Here is a 25,292-nt window from a genome sequence, read left to right as displayed (position 1 = left end):
GGATATTGGAAGATTACTGGATAAGTTGGAAGTCAGAAAAGCAATGGGGCCAGATGGTGTATCAGGCTGGGTGTTAAAAGAATGTAAAGAGCAATTACTGGATCCAATTTGGGAAATAATTAAAAGTTCAATAAATGAAGGGAAAGTTCCACTAGAGTGGAAGAGAGCCAACATAATACCGATATTTAAAGGAGGAAAGGCAACTGAACCACTAAACTACAGACCAGTGTCACTTACAAGTGTCGTAGGGAAGTTATGTGAAATAATTATCAAAGAAAAATGGGTTAAATTTCTAGAAGAGGAGCAAGTCATATCGAACAGACAATTTGGGTTCAGGACAGGGCGGTCATGTGTATCAAACTTATTAAGCTTCTACTCAGAGTTATTGCAGGACTTGAAAACAGAGATGGATGGGTAGACACAGTATACCTGGACATTAAAAGGCTTTTGATAAAGTCCTCATGGAAGACTTCTTTGGAAACTAGAGAACATATGAGGACTGCGTGGATCCTTGCTTGAATGGACAAGAGATTATTTGAAGGATAGGAAATGAGAACTGTGATCAGAGATACATACTCATCTTGGGGTAAAGTAACTAGCGGAGTGCCACAAGGGTCAGTGTTAGCCCCATTATGTTTCAAGTTTATGTAAATGACATTCACATTGGGATAAACAGTTATATAAATTTATTCGCTGATGATGCAAAGTTGCTAAGAGTTATCAAAACCAGAGAGGACTGTCTGCTGTTGCAGGAAGATTTAAACAAGATCTATGAATGGAGCAAGAAGTGGAAATTGGAGTTTAATGCCAAGAAATGCCACATAATGGAACTAGGAAAGAGTAAGAGAAGACCAGTATGGAACTATTTGATGGGAGAGGAGCAAATAATGAAGACTAAAGAGGAAAAAGATCTTGGAGTGATCATACAAGAAAATCTGAGCCCTGATAAACACATAAGCAAGATATTTGGACTATCATATAAGATGTTGACTAATATAAGAGTGGCATTTCATTACATGGATAAAGATATGATGAAAAAATCATCACAAGCATGATATGCCCAAGGCTGGAATATGCAGCAGTGGTATGGTCTCCGAGCTCTAAAAAGGATATAAGAAAATTGGAAAGGATACAGAAGATTGCTACAAAGATGGTGCCGGAATTAAAGGACCTCACATATGAAGAACGACTGAAGGAAATGGGACTGCCAACCTTACAAGATAGAAGAGAACGGGGACCTAATAACAATGTATAAGATAGTAAATGATATTGAAAAGATACACAAAGAAGACCTGGTGCTGTTGACAGAAGAAGATGGAAGGATAAGAAGACATGAAAAGATCAGGATGAGGCAGTGTGTGAAGGATATTGAAAATACAGTTTTCCACACAGAACAGTGGAAAAATGGAATGCATTGGATGATGGAATTGTTACAGCACATAGTGTGCATAACTTTAAAGAAAAACTAGATAATTGGAGATATGGAGACAGGACACTATGAGCCCGCTCAACCCTGTACAATACAACTAGGTAAATACAACTAGGTAAATACAGATTTCAAGTATCATGAAAAAAGAAGACAAGTTAATAAAAAAAAAAAGCACTGAACTCAAACGTGAGATTAGAAGAATGTGAGTAAGAGCAATAAATCAGGGGATGAAGGAGATCAAAGAGATAAAGAAACAAAATGGTAAACTAATGGCTACATGTTGCAATTATGAAAAATCCTTAAGGAGAATACAGAAGAAAATACAAGATGGAGAGGATAAAGTAGAGAATGGAATGGGTGAAAGCAAATTGGAGGAATTACACAATGTCTGGAAACAAGAACAGGAGGAGGAAAAAGTAAAATTTCCAGAAGTAGTAAGGAAACACATACAGTAAAAGACAAAAGACACTGTTATACAGGGTGTTTGGAAAGTCACTGTGCACTTACACATTTATTAACATACATGTTTCACCCTGTAATTAAGGAAAAAGAAGATCCAGTGAGGAACACAGTAGAGAAGAAGAAATGTTTCTTAATTTTTGGACTGAAGGAAAAAAAATCAAAACAAGTTTGTAAGAGACAGAGAGAGAGAGAGAGAGAGAGAGAGAGAGAGAGAGAGAGAGAGAGAGAGAGAGAGAGAGAGAGAGAGAGAGAGAGAGAGAGAGAGAGAGAGAGAGAGAGAGAGAGAGAGAGAGAGAGAGAGAGAGAGAGAGAGAATTGGCAAAAAAGTATTATTAAGCATGTCCAAAACAGCACACAGGAGCTGGACCTGGAAGTGGAGGAAATGATTAGGTTGGGAAGGTTTAGTGAAGCGAGAAAAAGACCAATGAAAGTGAGAATGAGATCGCTGGTGGTGGTGGAGGAAATAGTGACAGGAATAGGGAAATTGGCTGATGATAATGAATTTAATGATATAACAATAAAGAGAGATATGAACCTGGAAGAGAGGGAAAAGGAGAGAGTGCCAAGAAATTAAGCAAAGGAAAAAAAAACAAGAAAAGGACCAAAATCGAAGAAGAATTTCTGCTCGAGGGTTCTAGATATGAGACTGAAGAAGTGGTATCTTCGGAAGAAAGAGGAGGTTGTGAAGGAGGCAAGAAACTAAGAGTGATTTATACTATAGATGGGTTGCTATCCAGTGTGTTGGAGGTTAGAGATTATTTTAAGGAAAAAATACCAGATGTAATGTGCATGGTAGAAGCAAAGCTAAAGGTGGAGATCCATGTTAGCTTTAAGGAAGAGGAATATCATAGCTGAAGAAGAGACAGGAAGGGAAAAGGAGGAAGAGGAGTGCTAATAATGGTTTGTGATATATATATGTGTGGAGGATGTGCAACACAATGAGGAATTGAAAAAAAAGGAGAATCATAGTTACATATGTGCCACCTAAGACAAATACATAGAGAACTGAGGAACATAAGGATATGCAATGAGAGGTGATTAAGTGCTTGGATAATATGATAAGAAGAGATGGAAAAATACTATTAGTAGGAGTTTTTAACTGTAAAAAAAGTAAATTGGAGAGAGAAGGAAGTAATAGGTAATGCTGGATCGTGGAGCAAGTTAACTATGGATCAGTGGGTGGAAGAATCAACACAGTACAGAGGGAAAGAAGAACCATCATTGCTTAACTTAGTATTCACAAAGAAGCCAGAGCCCCCTCCCAGCATGCAATACCAGAGTCCAATGGGAAAAAGTGACCATGTAACATTAGTATTGGAAATACAGGAAGAGGATGTGATAAAATACAGAGAAGACTACAAAAAGGAGAGATTAAATTATGCAAGAGCAGATTTTGAAAAGTTAAGAAAATTTTTGGTGAAATTGAATGGAGGAACATTAAGAAAAGACAGACAATACAAGGGAAATATGAAATATTCCTACTGAAATATAATGAAGGAGTGAAGAAATACATACCTATATATAGAATAAAGAAAAGTATACATGTTTGGTACAATGGCAGATGTGTAGAAGCTAAAAGGGAAAAAGATAAAGCTTGGAAAAAACTCAAAAAGCAGGAGAAATGACAATAACAGACAGCAGTATTAGGAAGTGAGAAATTAATATATTAGAGTAAGGAGAGGAAGAAAGAAACTTTGAAAGATTTGGTGCAAAAAAGTGAAGATGAACCCAAGCTTTTCTACAAATACATAAATGGTAAGATGAAGAATAAGGAAACAAGAGAAAAAATAATTAAAGGAGGGAAGACATATCAAACAGCAAAGACAATGAGTGAAATAATGAATGAGTTTCAAAACGGTGTTCACTGAAGATGGGGAATTTACAGAACCAATTAGGACATTGCACTGCTGAAGCTTGCAGGAAATCCTAGGGCACAAAGAAGATATTGGAAGACTACTAGAAGATTTGGATGTCAGAAAAGCAATGGGACCGGATTGTGTGTCAGGCTGGGCACTAAAGAAATGTAAAGAGCAGCTATTAGATCCAATTTGGGAAATGGTTACAGGTTCATTAAAAGAAGGGAGAATACCACTACAACAGAAGAGACCCAACATAATCCCAATATTCAAGGGAGGAAAGTCAACTAGGCTATTAAATTACAGTGTTGTGGGGAAGATATGTGAGATTGTTATCAAGGAAAAACATGTTAAATATCTGGAAGAAAAACAAGTTATATTGAACAAACAATTTGAGTTCAGGACAGGAAGATCATGTGTGTCAAATTTACTAAGTTTCTACTCAAGAGTAGTGGAAGGACTGGACAACAGAGATGGACAGGTGAAAACTGTGTACGTGGACATAAAAAGACTTTTGATAGGGTCCCTCATAACAGACTACTTTGGAAGTTAGGGAACATATGAGGACTGAGAGGAATTATGTTATATTTGATAAGGGATTACTTGAAGGATAGAGAGGTGAGAACTGTGATCAGAGATACATATTCATCTTGGAGTAAAGTAACAAGTGGAGTGCCACAAGGGTCAGTGTTAGCCCCATTATGTTCCAGGTATATTTAAATGACATATAGAATGGAGTTATCAATTAAATTAATTTGTTTGCTGATGATGCAAAGTTGCTAAGATTAATCAAGACCCAAGAAGACTATTTGCTGCTGCTGGAAGATATAAACAAAATCTTTAATTAACTTTTATCCTGCCAATGTTCCTGTTTATGGAACACCTGTTTCTTTAGCTTCAAGGAACACTTCTCAAGTAATTACAATCTCATTTTCCACATGTACACATAGTTGAAGACCCAAACAGTGTATGCTGAAGAAATATTTATCTTATGTTAGTTACTTACAGGTGCAAAGTTTGTGAAAAAATGACGTTTCAACGTCACTTCATGAACATGCGAAGCAGTTGCTTGAACTATGTTATACGCATGATTGCTTTACATTTCTTATTGCCAGAGTAATCATAGCATTGTGCTGTTACATAATAATTTCTTCATTCTTTCATGTGGTGAAGGCAGTGACACAGTGAGTGTTGTGTTAATGGTGACTGACTGTGGTGTGAGTGGTGAAGGCAGTGACGTAGTGAGTGTTGTGTTAATGGTGAGTGACTGTGGTGTGAGTGGTGAAGGCAGTACCCACCATATGACTAAAAAAAAACAATGTTCCATTTATAAAACAATGGAGGTTTTCTGCATGTGTTCACATGCAGAAAACGTCACGCGGTTCATGGTTATTTTTCATTGTATTTAAAATAATGAACACTATTTTTCGTTCACGAGGTGATGAATAGTCCCATGATTCGTTGTCACTTCATTAGCTGTTTGCTTGACTTTCACTCAGCACTGGTTTCTACTAAATTTCACCACTGTATGATATGCTAAATGATAATCTTACTAAGTTTGGCATTTTCCATGAGATGCTAAGCATTGATGAATCAATGGTACCCTACTTTGGACGCCATAGTGATAAAATGTTTATTAGAGGAAAGCCCATTTGTTTTGGGTATAAGATCTGGTGCAAGTGTGGTAACGATACGATAGCTATCCATATCACATGAAAATTTATCAAGGTAAGGAACCAAATCCCCAGAAGCAATTACTTGGGACACACATAATTATGCAGATGGTCGATATAATGATTGCCAATTCAGATGCTCTGTGCCATCAGCTTTATTTTGATAATTTCTTTACCAATTATGACCTAATGGTTAAGCTGGCTGAAAAAAAGGTGCGAGCGACCGGGACAGTAAGAGAAAACAGGACAGCTGGAGCAGCAAAAAACATTTTTACAACAAAAGAAATCCAGAAGGAAAGAGGTACATTTGACTATTATAGTGATGGAAAAGTATACATTGCTAAGTGGAATGACAACTCAGTTTTTGATGTTGCTAGTAATTGGGAAACACACAACCCACTGCATAAGGTAAGATGACATGTGAAAGGAGGCAAAAAGGAGGTCACACAACCATATCTTGTCAACTCCTACAACAAAGGAATGGGTGGGGTAGACCTTGTGGATCGACTGTCTGAATCCTATCGTCCCATGATTCGTGGAAAGAAGTGGTATTGGCAACTATTCCTCAACATGATCAACGTTGCCATGATTGTAAAGTACATCCTGACAAATTATCTCACTTGGAGTTCCGGCGGCATGTGATGCTATGCTTACTCAAAGGTGATGCAGTACATATAAGGGCACCTGGAGGTGCTGCATCCCTTCCTGAAGATAATAGGTATGATGGGATGAACCATATCTTAGGGTCTACTACACAAGGTCGATACAAATTTTGTCAGAAAAATACTAAAAATATGTGCAAAAAGTGCAATGTTCGTCTTCATGCTGAACGAGGCAAGGAATGCCTCGTACCACTGCAAAAAAACAAAATAATGACAGGGATTGCATAAAATTATCATCTACACTTCATATTCAATGAAACAATCACTTGTATATGAAAGAGATAAAATTTGTTTGGTTTACACTTTTAGTCTGGGGTTCCTCCAATGTTCCTTAAGTGGAATATTAGGTAATTTCAATTCATGTAATAAAATTAATTTCATATGTCAGCTGTAGGTTTCTTATGATGCCATATATCATATATATAATGATGCACAACATATTACCAAGTAATCTATGTTTGGTAGGATAAAGGTTAAGTAAAGTAAGAAGTGGAAGTTAGAATTCAATGACAAGAAATGTCACGTAATGGAATTAGGAAAGAGTAAGAGAAGACCGGTATGGAACTATCTGATGGGAGAGGAAAAAATAATGAAGACTAGACAAGAAAAAGATCTAAGAATGGTTATGCAGGTAACTCTTGATTTACACGTGTTTGATTTACGCATTTTTGTTAATACGTGACCGAAAAAATATTATAATTAATGAAATTTGCACCATTGGTTTGCTTATATGCAATTTGGCCCAACTGCATTTTCAAACTGAGTGCCAGATGGTGCAGACGCAATTTCCAACTGCGCGCCAGAGAGTGGACAGCAACGGCACGTGCTTCTGAGGGGTGAAGACATTGGCGTCCTGCGTTTATTTTTTTACTAGTATTTACTTTTATACTGTGGGGTTATTTTTGACAAGTGGATTTTTGATAAAGTGGAAAAGCTCAGAGGAAGATGGTGACTGACTGGTGTGAGTGGTGAAGGCAGTGACGCGGTGAGTGTTGTGTTAATGGTGAGTGACTGTGGTGTGAGTGGTGAAGGCAGTGACGCAGTGAGTGTTGTGTTAATGGTGAGTGACTGTGGTGTGAGTGGTGAAGGCAGTGACGCAGTGAGTGTTGTGTTAATAGTGAGTGACTGTGGTGTGAGTGGTGAAGGCAGTGACACAGTGAGTGTTGTGTTAATGGTGAGTGACTGTGGTGTGAGTGGTGAAGGCAGTGACGTGGTGAGTGTTGTGTTAATGGTGAGTGACTGTGGTGTGAGTTGTGAAGGCAGTGACATAGTGAGTGACTGTGGTGTGAGTGGTGAAGGCAGTGACGCAGTGAGTGTTGTGTTAATGGTGAGTGACTGTGGTGTGAGTGGTGAAGGCAGTGACGCGGTGAGTGTTGTGTTGACGTATTCTTTGTTTTGTTGTTTTCTCTTATTATTTTTTTTGCTTTCTCTTATTATTTCTTGCTTTTCCCTTTACTTTAAATATACTTCTAGTATTTAGAATGGTAAATAATAAAAACATGTTAATTTAGCCAAATAAATAGAGTATTTTGTACAAATATTTTTGGACCACATCCCGCATCCCCCTATTATCTTTTGTTTCTTATGAGAATTACAAGTTTGTTTTACGTGAATTTTGATATACGCGATGCCTATTGGAACACATCTATCATGTAAATTGAGAGTTACCTGTACAAGAAAATCTGAACCCTGGAAAACACATAAGTGAGATATTTGGATCATCGTATAAAATGTTGCCTAATATTAGAGTGGCATTTCAGTAATTGATATGAAAAAAAATATTATGAGCATGCTAAGGTCAAAGTTGGAATATGCAGTGAGCTTGAAAAAGGATATAATAAGATTCAAATGGATCCAAAAGATAGCTACAATGATGGTGCCAGAACTAAAGGACTTAATATATGAAGAAAGGCTGAAGGAAATGGGACTGCCAACCTTACAAGATAGAAGAGAACGAGGAGACCTAATAACATAGTTAATGGCATTGAAAAGATAGACAAGGAAGACCTGGTGCTGGTGACAGAAGAAGCTGGAAGGACAAGAGGACATGCAAAGAAGATTAGGAGGAGGCAGTGTGTGAAGGATATTGGAAAATAAAGTTTTCTACATAGAACAGTGGAAAAGTGGAATGCATTGAGTGATGAAGTTATTACAGCACATAAGATGCATAGCTTTAAACAAAACTAGATAAATGGAGATATGAAGACACGACACTATGAGCCCCGCTTAAACCCTGTACAATACAACACACACAACACACACACACACACACACACACACACACACACACACACACACACACACACACACACACACACACACACAGAAAAAGAAAGAGAAAAAAAAGTAGCAGATAAGCACTGGCAGGTTATGGACCATGTTGGGGGTTATCAAATGGTAGTAATGCATAACCTGCAGATGGTCATGAGGCAAGTTTTTGAGAATCAAGCCTAATCAAGTTAGAGGCTTTGTGATTGTTGAGCAAGTGTCAGCCAACCAAAATTGAAAAAACAAATCATTATTAATATATATACACATAAGCAGTCACTCACCTGCCTGGTGTGTGAGGGGACAATGATGCCATCATTGAGCACCTGAGCAGCGTGGTACAGGGCGCTGTCTTCGGGAAAGCTGAACATTGACATGCTCTTCTTCTTACGATCCTCCTGTGCCCAGCAAAGTTTGGAGAAGCATTAATACAAACACTCACCTATACCAGTTGTCATTTTCAACTTTGAATATGAGCACAAATCAACAATAGGAAATATGATCAAAATTAAATCTTGGACATGAAATGTTCCATACAATATTCATAATAACAAATAATAATAGTTTCTATCCCTAAATTCTTTCAGTTCCTTGATGTTTCATGGACTTCCCTCACACGTGGAGCAATAAACCCTATATTATTTCCCCCACTGACACAAAGAAAATGTGTCACAACGAAAAGCCCAGTAGTTCCAGTGAGTGTTCCAACCCCAGCTATCTGTTAGTCTCATAATTAATTGTTACATGTGTTTTGTGGTGTTTTGAAACATGATAAGGATAGAATAAGGAACAACAGGTTCAAGCTTGAAAAGTCTGGATTCGTGAAAGATGGACGGAGGTTTTCAATTAGTGGTAAATGAATGGAATAGACTCAATAAGCATGTCGTTAGTAGTGAGTCGTTCAAGAGCTTTAAAAGATTACACAAACTAATGAAAGAGGCTGATAGGTGGAAACTGACATGTAAAGCTTCATGGAGGGACTGCTACTTGTAGACCTGACGGTTTCTTGCAACTTCCCTTATTTTCTATATGCTACACATTATGAATGTATCTTGCTGATGAAGAGAGCCACTGTGATATTCCTCCCACTACAAGCTTGCCAGCAAAGCACATCACAGTCTTTCTTTGTAGCACCACCACTGTGTCTACCAAAAGCACATGAAAGATTTGGTGCTGCCGTGGTACAGTGGAACCATGCATGCTTTGGGCTCCAAGGGGTCTCCAAGCACACAGGTTCGAATCCTGTCCACGGTCCGAGTGTAGGTTGGGCTTCCTCACTTGGGGCAACGGTTTCCTAGCGGGTGGGCTTTGAGATAGGGGGTGCCCAAAAAGTATCCCCTTTAGCCCATAAATTGCCATGAAAAGCCCACATGGTATAAAAAAAATAATAAATAAATAAAAAAAATAAAAATAAAGGTATGCCTGCTGCAGCTTCCTGACAGAGGAGTGATGGACTCGCAGAAAACACTTCCTCTCCTCTTGGTCATATCACACTATTACTACTCCAGTATTTGGGCTCCTTGCACCCACCAGACACACCTGCCCTCAACCATCTGCACAAGTGGAAGAGGAGGCAAGGTACCAGGTTAGGCATTTACTGTTTGACACTTGTGGGACAATGATGACATCAGACCTTTACCAAATTTTATCTTTGAATTTCATAAACAACACTCTTAATACAGCATAAAACAATAAAACACACAAAAATCTCCTTTGTTAATATCAGAAGTAACATCCAAAGAGACCTCCATGTAAAAATGCAGACATACACTGAACCCAGCACAAGAGAGAGATGAGAGGCTGCATGGGCCGCTCTCAGGATCTTACCTTGCCTGGGGCCTGCGTGGGCTGCGAGGGTTGTGCAGCGGGTGGTGGGTTAAGGGTGTGGGTGACTGTCGTGCCTGGCCAAGAAAAGATGAAGTTTGGGGAGAAGGCTGGTCCACACTGAAATGAAAAAAATAAATAAATAAGGCAAATAATAAGATCAATGATAATAAATAAACATATAAGATAATTAAGTACATAAGACACACACTGTTCACATTCACACTCACTCCCCACACTGTCAGTCCCTTGGTTTCTGACTGAGGGGAGAAAGCACTCCTGCCTTCACTTGACAGGGATCAGTCACACAATTTTTTGAGATTGATCTGGAAAAACTCCTTAAAAAAATAAAAAAGTAAATGAATAATGTAAAAAAAAAACTAAGAAAGAAAGGATTTGAGAGATGTAATAAAACAGCAAAGAAAATAAATTATAAACAACCTTGAGAAAGATAAAACACTGAAGTAAGACATCACCAAACCTTACATAGAGATAACACCAATAAGGAAATAAAGTGAATGACATCAATGAAGGATGACGATGAGCTAAACATTATATTACAATGAAAAATCTTAAGAAAGACACAACACAGCATACAGGATCAAACCAACAATATGTGATGTAGGGTAACTACTGACCGAAGGGAAACACCGACCGAATGCTCTGGTAAAAGTACAGTAATACTCCGCTTAACGAACGTTCGTTTAACGAATTTCCGGTTTAACGTACTATATAAAGTTTGACCAAAAAGTCCGCATAACGTACAACCACATCCGTTTTAGCGAATTTTCTGGGTTTGAATTTGCCGGGTGAGGGACCGAACGTGGCAGCTTCGCTGTGATTGGCTGGCTCCCCGCCTCTGTCTCTAGCGCTCCTGGAGCTGGATCCAAGATTCTTTAACAACCTCAGAGCAGCCTCATGCAGTGAAATGGCATCCATGAATGCTTGGAGGGACGGTGACAAGGTTGTTATCAGGTTGCTCTGAGGTTGGTGGGAACACCACCTCTTCAGATGGTGTTACTGTCTTTTATACGTTTATGTTCACAAAACAACATTTCTATTAGCTTTTTACAAACCTTGCCCCCAAGAAAGGATTGTTTTGTAATGCATAAAGTGAAATCTTAATGGAATACCAAAAAAATAAAGCAGAGATGAGATGAGCCACAGACGAAGCGGGAGACTCGCACTCGGTCGCTTCTTCTTCTTCTTGTGACCCTTTTAGCCTGCGTGTTGTCTTTCCCCCATGATATTTGTTTCCACTCCTCTATTGCCTGCTATAATGGATATCATATCTTAGTATTCATATATGTTCATGCCACGAGGATAACCTTGACTTTGTGGCACCGAGTGATAATGAATTACTAATGAAATACCGCGGTATTTCATTAATAATTCACTATCACTCAGTGCCACGAAATTGAGGTTATCCTTGTGGCATGAGCGTTTATGAATACTAAGATATGATATCCATTATAGCAGGCAATAGAGGAGTGGAAACAAATATCATGGGGAAAGACAACACGCAGGCTAAAAGGGTCACAAGGAGAAGAAGAAGCAGCCGAGTCGCCGCGAGTCTCCCTCTTTGTCTGTGGCTCATCTCATCTCTGCTTTATTTTTTTGGTATTCCATGTAAGATTTCACTTTATGCATTACAAAACAATCCTTTCTTGGGGCAAGGTTTGTAAAAAGCTAATAGAAATGTTGTTTTGTGAACATAAATGCGAGAATGTGAAAGAATTTGTAAGTAGCTCCTCTAACTTCCAATGACTCATATGACATCATAAAAGTAGTGGTACACCGGTGGCCCAATATGCTGCCCAACATATATATATATATATATTTTTTTTTTTTTTTTTTTTTACATTACAAGGGCACTGGCCAAGGGCAAACACAGTGTTGGAAAAAAAAATCCGCTGGTTGCCAGGCCCTGTTAAAAGAAAAGTAGAAAGAGAAAAAACAGAAAAATCTAAAAGGAGGGTCCAGTTAACGTAAGAGGTGTCTTGACACTCCTCTTTTGAAAGAGTTTAAGTCATAGGCAGGTGGAAATACAGACACAGGTAGAGAGTTCCAGAGTTTACCAGTGTAGGGAATGAAGGAGTGAAGATACTGGTTAACTCTTGCATTAGGAAGATGGACAGAATAGGGATGAGAAGAAGTAGAGAGTCTTGTGCAGCGAGGCCGCAGGAGGGGAAGGCATGCAGTTAGCAAGTTCAGAAGAGCAGACAGCATGAAAACAGCGGTAGAAGACAGATAAAGATGCAACATTGCGGCGGTGACTTAAAGAATCAAGACAGTCAGTTAGAGGAGAAGAGTTGATAAGACGAAAAGCTTTAGATTCCACCTTGTTTAGTAAAGCTGTGTGTGGATCCCCAGACATGAGAGCCATACTCCATACACGGGCGGATAAGGCCCTTGTACAGAGCAAGCAGCTGGGAGGGAGAGAAAATGGACGAAGACGCCATAGGACACCTAACTTCTTGGAAGCTGATTTAGCAAGAGTAGAGATGTGAAATTTCCAGTTTAGATTTTTAGTGAAGGATAGACCGAGTGTGTTTAATGTAGAGGAGAGGGAAGTTGAGTGTTATTGAAGAAGAGAGGATAGTTGTCTGGAAGGTTATGTCGAGTAGATAGTTGTAGAAATTGAGTTTTGAGGCATTGAACAAAACCAGGTTTTCTCTGCCCCAATCAGAAACAAGTGAAAGATCAGAAGTTAGGCGTCCTATAGCATCTCGCCTTGAGTCATTTAATTGTTGTTGGGTTGGGCGTCTGTTGAACGCTGTTGAATAATGCAGGGTGGTATCATCAGCATAGGAGTGGATAGGGCATTGAGTCAGATTTAGGAGATCATTGATGAATAATAGAAAGAGAGTGGGTGATAGGACAGAACCCTGTGGAACACCACTGTTGATAGTTTTAGGGAAGAACAGTGACCGTCTACTACAGCAGCAATAGAACGATCGGAAAGGAAACTGGAGATGAAGGTACAGAGAGAAGGATAGAATCCGTAGGAGGGTAGTTTAGAAATTAAAGATTTGTGCCAGACTCTATCGAAGGCTTTCGATATGTCAAGGCCGACAGCAAAGGTTTCACCGAAGTCCCTAAAGAGGATGACCAAGATTCAGTTAGGAAAGTAAGATCACCAGTAGATCTGCCTTTACGGAAACCATACTGGCAATCAGAGAGAAGGTTGTGAGCTGATAGATGCCTCATTATCTTCCTATTAAGGATAGACTCAAAGGCTTTAGAAAGGCAGGAAATCAAAGCTATAGGGCGGTAGTTATATATATATATATATATATATATATATATATATATATATATATATATATATATATATATATATTTTTTTTTTTTTAACCCATGTGGTATGTTGGGGACCAGCCCAGAACGCATCCCCCCCTATTTCCATTATTTCCTATGGGAAAATTACGTCTGCTTAACGAATTTTCGCTCTACGAACAGCTTTGACACCCCTTATCCTGTTTGTTAAGTGGAGTATTACTGTACAGGCATACCCCGCATAACGAATGTTTACACAACGAATTTTCACCACAACGAATGTTTTGTTTTATTACTCTTAAATCACATAACGAACACCAAACCCCGCTATAACAAACTTATTATTGGAGAAATTTTGGCCGAGTTTGAAAACGCCTCTGAATCACCACCACCACCACCACCACCATACACTGCCACGTCCAAATTCAATGCGTTCAGATTTTTTTATATTTTTTATTTTTTTTATTTATTTATTTTTTTTTTACTACTCATCCTAGGACCCCGTACAACAAATTTTTGCATAACGAACACTTTTTTTGGAACCTAACCCATTTGTTATGTGAGGTTTGCCTGTATTGTGAATCCTGCACTGCCACTCACCACCAACACGCCACCAATCCTCAGTGAACAACACACGAGCAACAGGTTCCTGCCAAGACAGTCTGTGTTTACCAGGTAAGAAAATAGATTTTTTGGATGTCTAATGTTATTTTCATGGTTCCCATACAATGTCTCACGGCAGTGAATATGGCGTGATTGTTTTGAAATTAGTTTTGTTATAATATTTTGCTGTATTGACATGTTACTGAGTGAAATGAAGTGTTATTTTTTCAAAGTGGCTGCTGCCATGGCATTGTTCTGAAAAAAATATAAGGTGGGAGGAAACAACTGACCAAAAACATGTGTGGGGGAAACAGTGACCCTTAAAATTTGAATATCTGAAAATACTTGCAAAAACATCACAAAAAGTGACTGATTATGTATATTAGCATGAAAATAAATGGTGGTGGTGAGCTAATGCATTCAAATAAAGTGGAACAGTGTTTTCTTTTTTCTCTCTCTCTCTCTCTCTCTCTCTCTCTCTCTCTATCTATCTATCTATCTTTCTTACTTTTATTGTTTATTTCTTTATAATTGAGAGAGAGAGAGAGAGAGAGAGAGAGAGAGAGAGAGAGAGAGAGAGAGAGAGAGAGAGAGAGAGAGAGAGAGAGAGAGAGAGAGAGAGAGAGAGAGAGTGTGTTCCCTGGCTAGATTGGCACCAGTGAATATCTGGCCAAGGTCTGGTGACACACATGGCTGCAGGAGGTGAAATGTATTGTCTTTGGTACTGAAGCAGCCTACATGTACAGGCTTCCTATACACTTTTATGCCTTGGATGTAATTACGCTATAAATTGCTCAAATGTACTTTTAAGGTATCTTAACTTCCCTCTCTGGTTCAAATATATACTAAAAATTCATAAAATGTATTTTATTGAGGGTATGTTTATAATATGATTTTTGTTTTGTCAAATAAATGTTGATTTTCTATGCACTTATTTTACATTTCTTCACTTAACCCCTTCAATACGGTGACGCCTATGTAGGCGTCATGAAGTCCCAGTAGCATATACGGTGACGCCTATGTAGACGTCATATTTCTTTTCTGAGCTTTCTTCAGTTCAGTTGTCCCGTATAGTGTGTTGGATACCAACTACACACGCTGTATGCTGTCCTTAAAATCCTAGTGCTCCTCCCACCATCCTTGTCTCCACCAATCACTAAAGATAAGCTACATGCGTCCTGCCTTGTGTCTAAAATTACCCAATGGCATAGACTGTTCCCATCTCTCTCTCTCTCTCTCTCTCTCTCTCTCTCTCTCTCTCTCTCTCTCTCTCTCTCTCTCTCTCCCCATCTCCCTTTCCTCCCTCCCCATCTCCTTCCTCCTTTCTCCTCTCGAAAGACCCCATCTCCTTTCCTCCTCCCATCTCCCTTCCCTCCTTCTCCTCTCCTCTCGAAGAAAAGTTTTTTTTTTTTTTTTTTTTACATTACAAGGGCACTGGCCAAGGGAAAACAAAGTGTTGGAAAAAAAATCCCGCTGGTTGCCAGGCCCTGTTAAGAGGAAAGTAGGAGAAAGAGAAAAAAAAAATCTAAAAGGAGGGTCCAGTTAACGTAAGAGGTGTCTTGACACTCCTCTTTTGAAAGAGTTTAAGTCATAGGCAGGTGGAAATACAGACACAGGTAGAGAGTTCCAGAGTTTACCAGTGTAGGGAATGAAGGAGTGAAGATACTGGTTAACTCTTGCATTAGGAAGATGGACAGAATAGGGATGAGAAGAAGTAGAGAGTCTTGTGCAGCGAGGCCGCAGGAGGGGGAAGGCATGCAGTTAGCAAGTTCAGAAGAGCAGACAGCATGAAAACAGCGGTAGAAGACAGATAAAGATGCAACATTGCGGCGGTGACTTAAAGAATCAAGACAGTCAGTTAGAGGAGAAGAGTTGATAAGACGAAAAGCTTTAGATTCCACCTTGTTTAGTAAAGCTGTGTGTGTGGATCCCCCCCAGACATGAGAGCCATACTCCATACACGGGCGGATAAGGCCCTGTACAGAGCAAGCAGCTGGGAGGAGAGAAAATGGACGAAGACGCCATACAGGACACCTAACTTCTTGGAAGCTGATTTAGCAAGAGTAGAGATGTGAAATTTCCAGTTTAGATTTTTAGTGAAGGATAGACCGAGTGTGTTTAATGTAGAGGAGAGGGAAGTTGAGTGTTATTGAAGAAGAGAGGATAGTTGTCTGGAAGGTTATGTCGAGTAGATAGTTGTAGAAATTGAGTTTTTGAGGCATTGAACAAAACCAGGTTTTCTCTGCCCCAATCAGAAACAAGTGAAAGATCAGAAGTTAGGCGTCCTATAGCATCTCGCCTTGAGTCATTTAATTGTTGTTGGGTTGGGCGTCTGTTGAACGCTGTTGAATAATGCAAGGTGGTATCATCAGCATAGGAGTGGATAGGGCATTGAGTCAGATTTAGGAGATCATTGATGAATAATAGAAAGAGAGTGGGTGATAGGACAGAACCCTGTGGAACACCACTGTTGATAGTTTTAGGGAAGAACAGTGACCGTCTACTACAGCAGCAATAGAACGATCGGAAAGGAAACTGGAGATGAAGGTACAGAGAGAAGGATAGAATCCGTAGGAGGGTAGTTTAGAAATTAAAGATTTGTGCCAGACTCTATCGAAGGCTTTCGATATGTCAAGGCCGACAGCAAAGGTTTCACCGAAGTCCCTAAAGAGGATGACCAAGATTCAGTTAGGAAAGTAAGAAGATCACCAGTAGATCTGCCTTTACGGAAACCATACTGGCAATCAGAGAGAAGGTTGTGAGCTGATAGATGCCTCATGCGTCCCGCCTTGTAACATTCGTGAAAACACATACACACACACACACACACACACACACACACACACACACAATACAAAAAACAAAAAAATTTTCTATTCTCTCTCTCTCTCCTTCCTTCGTTTCCTCTCCTTCCCTCCCTCCCCTCTTCCTCTCGAAGATAAGCTACATGCTTCCCGCTTGTGTCTAAAATATTAGCAAATGTCACTCTCTCTCTCTCTCTCTCTCTCTCTCTCTTTCTCCGAAGAAGCGTCCACTCCCTCTTGAAGGCGATATAGTGACTTAAAAAATAGCAGCATAATACACAAAGACGACAAGTATGACAAGCTTGCACGAGTTTTCCGCTCAGGCGCAGGCACTACCACCCGTATATCATACAGGTGGGCTTTTTTAACATCCGCACGCAAAGGGGTTAATAATGATGCAAAGCTTATCATGTGTGTTGATTGCAGGCAAAAAAAACAACAAAGTTTTTTTGTTTTATGAGCTTCAAAAAAGTAGATTAGTGTTTTCCCACACCTGGGTCGGTTCCCGCAGAGGGGGGGGCACTGTCTGAAATCCCAAACATTTTGAAGTACAAAATATGACACATGTTCAGAGTTGAGGATCTATGAGTATAGCAAAGGTGGGCCATGTTGTGTAGTTTGTTTTGGACACAGTGTTGTGCACTCTATTAGATACAAAATGGAATTTTCATGCAGGTTTTCCACTAATAGGTCAGTGTTACCCCACATCACCTTATAATCTGAAAATAATTACACCAAACCCTCAACAAATCAAACTAACTGATGGATATTACTGATGGTTCAAAGGTCCATCCAAAAAAAAGTTTTTTTAGATGGTGAGAATAGCACTATTAAATTGGCTGAGCACCAGTTCATGTGGCCATGTGTTTGGTGACACCTCTGTTTAAAATGTGTGGCTTCTTTTCAAAAATATTTTAATGAGGGATCTTTAGCGGTGCACTGATTAATTAATGCAACACAATATATGTAATAAAGCAAATCAAACAAGTATCTTTGACTGTGTTGCATTCAGTAAACAAGGAAGGGATGCTGTGTTGCTGGGAAGGAATCCCAGTGACAAAAACACCACCACACTACACCAGATAACCAGCCACACCCTGAGCTGTGTCTGGTCAGCCCAACCTGTGCCCACTCCAGTGATCGGCAAGTCCAGGAGATACACTCAGCATCAATAGCATGTCTGGTTGGCTTTCTAACTCAAACGATCAGCAGAACATGTGGTTGGTTAACTAATGGAAGATCCATCGGCACAAAGTAGTTAGTTTATCTAAAATTTTGTTTAGTGAGGTTCAGTTTATCAAGAGTTTACTGCACCCTGAGAGAGAGAGAGAGAGAGAGAGAGAGAGAGAGAGAGAGAGAGAGAGAGAGAGAGAGAACAAAGATGCATACAATGATCTTGAATGTTGAATAATGCACTAGACACTCACACACCAATAAAGACTGCCAGTAATAATTCAATGCCATCCTGATGGAAACATGAAATGGAATATGAGGTAAAGCAAGTCTCAATGATATTCAATAAAACATTACATCACAATAGAGACTCATAATAACATAAGAACTATACTTAGCAATAATTGTTTCACTGTTAAAGTATATAATGAAATAAAACTTTAGGAGCTCACCTGCATTATCTCTAAAGCAATGTAGAAAATATGCACTACTAAGTTCAAGCACATACAAATTACTATAAATAATCAATAGGACACTTTGAGGAGGAGGTGAAAGAAACACAGTTGCAGGGAGGTGAGCTTCTCCCTGACTAGCTTCACTGTATGCTTCTTTAGGGGAACTGGGGAAGCATCAGTGAAACTAGTCGGGAATAAACTCACCTCCCTGCACCTGTGTTTCTTTTCACTTGCTCTTCCAACTTAACTGAATGCTTGAACAATAAAACACTTCATTAACTTCCATCCTACAAATAAAAATCCCAGAGTTCCAGTACCATAGTGTAGTTGTCGTCGGCATGACAACCCCCGACATTGATGGCGATCTTGGGCACTGTGACGCAGGCCAAGGCAGCCACCATGGCAGCACGTCCCCTCAGCCTGAGGTGCTGCTCCTCCTGTGCCTCACCCAGCCAGGCACTGTCATAAGCCTCCTTACTGCCAGAATTCTGTTACAGAGGCAGAGATACAGTTATTTATTTATCTTCTAATGTACAATAAGGCAACACAAAGCTTAAAGAGGCAGGGAGTTTTAGAGAGATGGACACAACAGGAGTGAAAGTAGAACATCTTAAGCAGTGAGGCCACATGGGGAGGGAAGGCAAACAGTTAGTAAGACCAGAGGAGCAGTTATCATGAATATAACCATGGGAGATAGCAAAAAATGAAACACTGCATTGATAAGATGGAGGTTGAAAAGCCAGTTAAATGAGAGGAGTTGATAAGACGAAATGCTTCCGATTAACAATAGAAAGAAGAGACTGTGTTGTTACTATATACTGAAACAGCAATATTACTGACAGGTTTCCCAAACAGAACTGCAAGAGACTTCAGTACTTCATACTGGTGGAACAAAAGCTATGGAAAAAAAAAAAAAAAAAAAAAAAAAAAAGTGTAAGACCTACATGTGTGAATTTACCTAGCTCAGGGGTCGGGTAACTTTTTTGGGTGTTACCCCAAAAGAATTTGTAGTAAAATTTATTTACCCAACACTTTGAAATACTCTGGGGGACAAACCAATTTACTTATGGAATTCATGGATAATAAACAAACAAAAATGTATGTTGGGAAAATGTTGAATTGTTAATTTCATCTATCATTAAGAAATAAAAGTCTGTCTTTTTGGCATGGAAGTAGCACACATGAAAAAATTGTAGGAAATCATATATTTTAAACAAAAATCAAACTTTTTAGCATTACATGGCACACAAGCAAAACTATTGACCATTGACCTTTGCCAGTCCATTTCTATATTGTACTTCTTCCATGTATATATATACTCTGGAATCATTATCAATACTCCTCCTTCTGCTTTTCTTCTTTTGTCACTCACAAATCCTTTTCCTTTTTTACTTTCTCCAGTTCTACTCCATCTCCCATCTTATAGACTCCCATGGGTCGTCTTTCACTCTTTCCCATTTCCATGACATGGCTTTTGTCCACATTGAATTCCATCTCCCACTTTTTACTCCATTCCCAGATCTTATTTAGGTCTTCCTGCAGTATTTCACAATCCTCTTTTTGCTTTATAACTCTGCACAGTTTCGCATCATCCGCAAACAGATTTATGGAGCATGACATTTATATAATTGAGAAAATACTAACCCCTGTGGCACTCCGCTTTCTACTGCTCTCCACTTGGACTTCATATCTTTGACTACCGCCCTTATTTCTCTCCCCGTCAAATAATTTTCCATCCATCTCAATGTGCTTCCTTTTCAGCCACCCTTCTCCTCTACCTTCCACAGTAATCTTGCATGTGGCACTTTATCAAACGCCTTTTTCAAATCCAAATAAATACAGTCAACCCATCCCTCTCTCTCTTGTACTCTATCAACTATTCTAGAATAGAAACTCAGTAAATTTGTTACACATGACCGACCTTTTCTAAAACCAAATTGGCTATTTGATATTAATTTGTTGTCTTCAAGGAACTCGATCCATTGTTTCTTTATTATTCTTTCACACATCTTGCATATTACACTAGTTAGTGATACCGGTCTGTAATTTAAAGGTTCTTCCTTCCTTCCGCTCTTATATATGGGAACCACCTCAGCTCTTTTCCATTCTACTGGTACTGTTCCATTTTCTATTGAGCATTTTATGATGTTGTATATAGGACTTGCTAGTTCTTCCCTACATTCTTTCAGTATTCTGCCTGAGACTTCATCCGGTCCCATTGCCTTCTCTTCATCCAGTTCCTTCATTAACTCTTTTATTTCAAGCTTGGTTACTTTAATCTCTTTCATATAGATGGTCTCTCTATTACCCTGTGGTCTTTCAAATTTGGATTCCTTAGTAAAGACCTCCTGGAATTATTATTTAATAGTTCTGCCATACTTTTGGGTCTTCCACCATCCCATTTTCTCCTTTTAACCTTTCTATTGTTTCTTTTGTCTAATTTTTCCATTTATGAATCTGTAGAACAATTTTGGTTGCTCCTTACATTTTTCGACAATGTCCTTTTCATAGTTCTCTCCTCTTCCTTCCTCACCTTAACATATTCATTTCTTGCTATCTTGAAGTTTTCCTTATTTACTGGATTTCTATTTCTCCTCCACCTTTTCCATGCTCCATCTCTTTTCTCCTTTGCCCTAGCACACTTTGCATTAAACCAATCTTTCTTTCCTTCTTCTTTAGGTCTATATTTTGGGACATATTCCTGACTCCTGTTTTGTATATTTCCAAAAATAAGTTATATTTCTCTTGCACCTCTGAGTTTTCCATCTCCTCCCAGTTACGTTTTAAAATAGTTCTTGAGATTCTCAATATCAGCCTTTCTGTAATTTAATCGGTCTCCTTTGTATGATTCATCTCTATCTTCCTTTCCTCTTCTATATCTATTTCTAATATTACATGGTCACTCTTTCCCAATGGGCACTTATATCTTATATCATCATTCATTTGTATACCCTTGTAAAAACCAGGTCCAATCTTGCCAGCTCATCATTTCCTCTGAATCTTGTGTTTTCCTTTACTCTTTGGTCCATCATATTATCTATCATTAGGTTCAGGAATCTTTCTCCCCAGGCTTCTTCCCCATACCACTTTCATAATTTTCCCAGTCCACTTCTTTACAGTTGAAATCTCCTACTAATATCACTTTTCTCCTTTCTTTAATGATTCTCGTTAGACTCCTTATTGTGTCATCTATCATGTCTTTATATTCTTGATTGGTCCATGAATTTGTTTTTGGTGGCACATATGTTACAATGATTGTTAACTTTTTTATTAATATGCATCTTAATATACAGTACTTCTGCTTTTCCTTCTCCACATTCCACTTCCTTAACATTATCATGACTCCTCCTCCTCCTTTACCCCCTCTGTCTCTTCTCCATACATTATACCTATTGTCCAAGTCTAATTTGATTGCCTCATTTAGTTTTGTTTCAGCCAGGCATACAATATCTGGTTCTTCTTTCTTTATGTAATCTCTTAATTCTAATTTACTTGATAAAACCCTGTCTATGTTCGTATACATCATTTTTAGTCTTTTGCCTTTATCACTTTTAGTTAAACTTGTTCCACTTTTTTCTCTTCCTTCTCGTTTATATACCATTTCCTTATCCTGTCTCCTAGAATTCTCCAAAAAAATGCCTTTTTTTCCTCTTCTGACCTTTCATTATTTTTTCCCTTACTGCTGCTGCCAGTTCATTGTATCTCTTCCTTTCTTCCTCATTTCTATTTTTCTTTATATAGATATCCTTGCAGCCTTCTGTTTCTCTAAGTTTTGTTGTTCTATATAATATTTCTTCTGTTGCTGCTTGTGATTTTAGTAATATTTTAATTGGTCTCGTTTTTCCTTCTTGATATGGTCCCATTCTGTTTATTTCTTCTACTTCCTCTTCCAAGTTCTGCCTATCTTCGTCGTTTAGATTCTTCAGTAGGTCTTTGACTGATTTCATTTCTTCTTTTTCTCTTCTTGGTCTATATTTTATATTTTTTTCTTTTATTCCAAATACGACTACACTCTTCTTTTTTTCTGCAATTTCTCTAACTAGATTTTCTTTTGTCTTGAGGACTCCTATAATTTTGTTTGTCATATTTTCTTCGTTTTCTTTAAGTTGTTCTTGAATCACCTCCTGAAAATCAGCCTTATCTTTCTTATCTTGGACTCTCCATGCTTGTACTTCTTTTTTAATCACGTTCTGTACTCTTTCCTCTTCCTTGTTTACTAGATCTTTCAGCTTCTCTTTTTCTTTCTCGGCTTTACCGAGTCCTTCTTCCACCTACTTTTTGTAGTTAGCTACTTTCTTTTTCAGTTCTTCGTTTTCCGCTCTTAGCCTAGCTTCGTTTTCTTCCACTTTTTTATCCTTTCTCTCAGTTTTTGAAACTCTTTTTCCTGTTCTTCATTATCTTTCATTCCCATACTCTCCTTTATCCATTTATCTAGTTTATGTTCAATAGTCAACACTCTCTTAAGTAGTGAAGTATTCGCTGTATCGAAACCTTCGAATGTGTTTACTCCCTCATCAACATACTCATCATCATCTTTCATTCTTTCCCTAGTCTCATACTTGCATTTTGATGGAATCTCTTCTTTATTCATGATTCTCTAACCCTTGATTTCATGAGAATGAATCCACACTACTTGCCCAGGCCACGGCAAATACTATACAACAGGTAGTGAAGATCAGCCGAGAGCGACGCCACTGCGTCCTTCCTCGACCGCGTCTGGTGTGTGTATATTTACATAGTTGTATTTACCTAGTTGTAGTTTTACAGGGCCTGGGCTTTATGCTCGTGTGGCCCCGTCTCCATATCTACACTTATCCAATTTCTCTTTAAAACTATGCACACTCGTTGCTGACACCACTTCCTCACTCAAACTGTTCTAAGTCTCAACACATCTTTGCGGGAAACTATATTTTCTAACATATCTCAGACATCTTCCCTTCCTCAGTTTCTTATTATGCGATCTTGTGCTTCTAATGTCATATTCTTCTCTCAGGATTAGTTAGTTAGTGTGTGTGTAATTCACTGTTTGATCTGCTGCAGTCTCTGACGAGACAGCCAGACATTACCCTACGGAACGAGCTCAGAGCTCATTGTTTCCGATCTTCGGATAGGCCTGAGACCAGGCACACACCACACACCAGGACAACAAGGTCACAACTCCTCGATTTACATCCTTCATCATTTCTTCATCTAAATATACGTACCTACTCACTGCTAGGTGAACAGGGCTACACGTGAGGAGACACACCCAAATATCCCCACCCGGCCGGGGAATCGAACCCCGTCATCTGGCTTGTGAGCCAGCGCTCTAACCACTGAGCTACCGGGCCGTGTGTGTGTGTGTGTGTGTGTGTGTGTGTGTGTGTGTGTGTGTGTGTGTGTGTGTGTGTGTGTGTGTGTGTGTGTGTGTGTGTGTGTGTGTTACCTAGTTGTATTTACCTAGTTGTAGTTTTACAGGGCCTGGGCTTTATGCTCGTGTGGCCCCGTCTCCATATCTACACTTATCCAATCTTACTTTAAAAGTGTGCACACTCGTTGCAGATACTACTTCTTCATCTAAACTGTTCCACGTCTCAATACATCTCTGGAAACTATATTTTTTATATCTCTCAGACATCTTCCCTTTCTCAGCTTTTTACTATGCGATCTTGTGCTTCGGGTGTCATATTCTTCTTTCAGGATCAGTTTCTCATTATCCACTTGGTCCATTCCGTTGATCAATTTATAGACTTGTATCAGGTCTCCTCTCTCCCTTCTTTGTTCCAAGGTTGGTAGATCCATAGCCTTTAGTCTCTCCTCATATGTCATCCCTTCAAGTTCTGGGACCATTCTTGTAGCCATTTTTTGTAGCCTCTCCAATTTTCTTTGTGTTTCTTTTTATGAGGGGTCCACACTACTCCTGCATATTCCAATCTGGGTCTTATTATAGTATTTATCAATTTCTTCATCATTTCTTTGTCCATGTAGTGAAATGCTACTCCAATATTCCTTAGCAAATTATATGTTTCTCTAAAAATTCTATCAATATGGCTTACTGGTTGATTGTTTTCTTCCATCGTCACTCCTAAGTCCTTTTCCTTTTTGACTTTCTCCAGTTCTACTCCATCTCCCATCTTATAGATTCCCACAGGTGTGTGTGTGTGTGTGTGTGTGTGTGTGTGTGTGTGTGTGTGTGTGTGTGTGTGTGTGTGTGTGTGTGTGTGTGTGTGTGTGTGTGTGTGTGTGTGTGTGTGTGTGTGTGTGCAAACGATACACACAAACTTCAAGAAAACAGCACATTATTTACTACAAGACAATATTACAAGTCAACCTCAAACCTGCAAAACTATAAATACGTAACACAGAAAAAAATCCATACAAGGTAATATTAAGTGTTGAATTGTTGCCTCACCTGAAGGAACACCAAGGGAAGCTGTCTCTGCTGGCACAGCTGAAGAAAGTGTGACCCCTTCAGCCCATCTTGGTAAGTGAGAGGACCAGCATTGCCCAGCACACCCACACACTTCCTGCAATGGTCAGTGTACAGGGAAATACTTAACACACCCACACACTTCCTGCAAGGCTCAGTGTTCAGGGAGTAACACACTTCTTGCAATGGTCAGTGTGCAGGGAGTAACACACCCACACACTTCCTGCAATGGTCAGTGTGCAGGGAAATACTTAACACACCCACACACTTAAACACCCCACACACTTACTGCAATGGTCAGTGTGCAGGGAAATACTTAACACACCCACACACTTCCTGCAATGGTCAGTGTCCAGGGAGTAACACACCCACACACTTCCTGCAATGGTCAGTGT

At 39.2% G+C, this 25,292-nt stretch overlaps 1 protein-coding gene across 1 annotated transcript in view; it reads right to left on the bottom strand.

Moving 5' to 3' along the window:
- The window catches only part of LOC123519250 (biotin-dependent 3-methylcrotonyl-coenzyme A carboxylase beta1 subunit-like), a 76,079-nt gene that overhangs the window by 1,088 nt on the left and 49,699 nt on the right, over positions 1-25,292 (bottom strand). The window contains exons 10-13 of the mRNA XM_045280383.1: positions 24,880-24,994; positions 18,806-18,976; positions 10,178-10,294; positions 8,635-8,748 (exon numbers count right to left, since the gene is read on the bottom strand). Of these exons, the coding sequence (XP_045136318.1) occupies positions 8,635-8,748; positions 10,178-10,294; positions 18,806-18,976; positions 24,880-24,994 (517 nt within the window). The remainder of the gene's footprint in view (positions 1-8,634; positions 8,749-10,177; positions 10,295-18,805; positions 18,977-24,879; positions 24,995-25,292) is intronic.

This window comes from Portunus trituberculatus, chromosome 7, assembly GCF_017591435.1.
Source record: "Portunus trituberculatus isolate SZX2019 chromosome 7, ASM1759143v1, whole genome shotgun sequence".
NCBI lineage: Eukaryota > Metazoa > Arthropoda > Malacostraca > Decapoda > Portunidae > Portunus > Portunus trituberculatus.
Note: the sequence above shows the minus strand (reverse complement) of the source record. Positions and strands in the feature narration are given on the sequence as shown.